Source organism: Thermobia domestica, chromosome 16 (assembly GCF_964235325.1).
Source record: "Thermobia domestica chromosome 16, izTheDome1.hap1.1, whole genome shotgun sequence".
Taxonomy (NCBI): Eukaryota; Metazoa; Arthropoda; class Insecta; order Zygentoma; family Lepismatidae; genus Thermobia; species Thermobia domestica.
Genome location: NC_137469.1, coordinates 52,966,289 through 52,968,615, shown reverse-complemented (window position 1 = coordinate 52,968,615; position 2,327 = coordinate 52,966,289). Strand labels below are relative to the sequence as shown.

The 2,327-nt window shown below is 42.4% G+C and overlaps 1 protein-coding gene across 1 annotated transcript; it reads left to right on the top strand.

Annotated features, from left to right (window-relative positions):
* Window positions 1–664: 664 nt before the first annotated feature.
* On the top strand, window positions 665–1,459 carry LOC145672473 (uncharacterized). Its single transcript, XM_081741634.1, has one exon. It carries the CDS (start codon window positions 665–667, stop codon window positions 1,457–1,459), a length of 795 nt encoding a protein of 264 aa, XP_081597760.1.
* Window positions 1,460–2,327: the final 868 nt, after the last annotated feature.

The window sequence follows — 2,327 nt, the reverse complement described above, 5'->3', positions numbered from 1 at the left end:
TAGTAAAACTGAACCTTATTGAAAATGGACTTGGATCTATTGTGCTCTGAACGACCCAAACATTACTTTTCTTCAATAACCATTGGCTTGAAAAAAAGAACCAATTACATAGGCTTGCATAAGATATTCTAAAGTTGACACAACGCGAAGTGTGCTCCAAATATTACTTTTCGAAAATTTATTATTTTAAAATAATTTTATTAGCATCAGTGTTCTGAAATAGTAGATTAACAGGTACAAATATGGAATAGGAGCACTAATATGGAATACTATATCTCGTAAAGTAACGTGAGTACTCTAGCGAACAAAGTGTGAGACAATCCCTCCTTCCTTCCTTTGTTAACAAAAGTAGTCATTGTTGAGTTTAAAGCCAAAAGCAACGCATCGGTTTCTTTTGATTGTTTTCCCGGTGAAGTGAATTTTTTGTAGGTAAGGAGCATTTCGTCGTATATTTATTTCTATTACACGTGCCTATTCAAATACACTTCTGTTCGTTTGGAAAGAGGACATTTGTAGCGACATTACCACATATCTAGCTTCTTTCTATTGTTTGAACTGTGAGTGTTTTGACGTTTTGTTTCGCAAGACAGTAGTGGCTCAAATATGGAATACCTGGTATTCCATATTTAGACCCTTATTCTAGAACTGTGTTTCAACTGTAGATATGGCGACAACATCGAAAGGTAGAAAATTGTCACCTGATAGAAAAGTGTGGGATGAGGTTGCTATGCAGGAGGCAATAAAATCGGTGCGACAGAAAAAGATGGGCTATTTGAAGGCAGCCAAGACATTTAATGTTCCACGCGCAACTCTCTTCCGACTGGCTAAATCAGACGTGACAGTGAATGAAGCCACCAAAACCAAGCTTGGGAGGAAGACAGTTTCGCCGCAAGAAATTGAAGAACAACTACTTCAATATGCTCTAACAATGGAAAGCAAAGTTTTTGGACTGACCAGACGAGACTTACAAACAATGGCCTTTCAGATAGCCAAAAGAAACGGGATTCCAAATCCATTTCTGGAAGACATAGCTGGTAGAGGATGGCTCCGCCTCTTCTTGAAAAGGCATAAGGATAGATGCTCGTTTCGAAAGCCAACAACAACTTCTTTCCAACGGGCCACCGGCTTCACAAAGGAAAATGTAAACAAATTTTTCGACCTCCTAACTGAAGAAATGGAGAAGACAAAATACCCAGCAGACAGGATATTTAATGTTAACGAAACTGGATTGAGTGTGGGGCAGAGCAAAGTACCACGAGTTCTTGCAGTGAAGGGTAAACGGCAGGTGGCAGCACTAAGTTCTGCTGAGAGAGGTTGTCTGGTGACAGTCGTAACTTGCATGAGTGTTAGTGGAATATTCGTTCCACCCATGTTCATTTTCCCCCGCAAGAACATGAACAATCAGCCGATGAGAGGTGCCCCGCCTGGGTCTGTCGCTGCTTGTCATCCCTCAGGGTGAATTCAGAATGGTCTCTTTACCCAATGGTTCCTCCACTTCATCGACAAAGTGAAACCGTCACCTGAGTCACCTGTTCTCTTGATTTTGGATGGTCATTATAGCCACTCCAGAAATTTAGATGTCATTAACTTGGGTCGAGAGAATAATGTCTGTATTTCGTGTCTCCCCCCTCATGCTACTCACAAAATGCAGCCACTGGACAGAACGTTCATGAGTCCACTGAAGTCTAACTATAGCGAGGAAGTGCGGATATGGCTAAGGCTTCATGATAGGCCTCTGACTAACATGGACATTGCTGATCTCTTTGGTAAGGCCTATCTCAAATGCCAGACTGGTGAGATCGCCGTGAATGGCTTTCGAATTACAGGACTCTACCCAGTAAATCGGAATGTTTTCACAGATGCAGATTTCATTGCATCTAGTGGAACAACGGACAGTGTCAGTGAAGCTGAGCAGAAAGGAATTGGGCCAAGCAGTGGGAGTGTTTCTTGTGCCGATGAAGCAGGAGCATCTACCAGCGGTACAGTGATTACTCCATGTGACATATCGCCTGTGGCCAACGTAGGGAAGAAAAGGGGAAGCAGGGGAAGAAAATCAGGAACTGCCAATATTCTGACTTCATCACCATATAAAGCGTCCATTGAAATGTCTCTGGGAGCAAGGAAGCAATGTGCCAAACGAAACAAAAGACAACGAAGACCAGCAAGATGTGAAACGTCCGACACTGCGAGTGATAATGATAGTTCATTTAGTGTGAGAGACGACTCTTCTGATATTGATATTGGTGAAGGTGGAACACCTATAGCGAGGACGCTGAATGCACCTTCTGCTCGGGTAAATTTTCATGTGATAAGGAAGGGGAAGAATG

Coding starts and splice junctions, on each gene's coding strand:
- LOC145672473 (XM_081741634.1), top strand. CDS start 665: ATGGCGACAACATCGAAAGGTAGAAAATTGTCACCTGATAGAAAAGTG.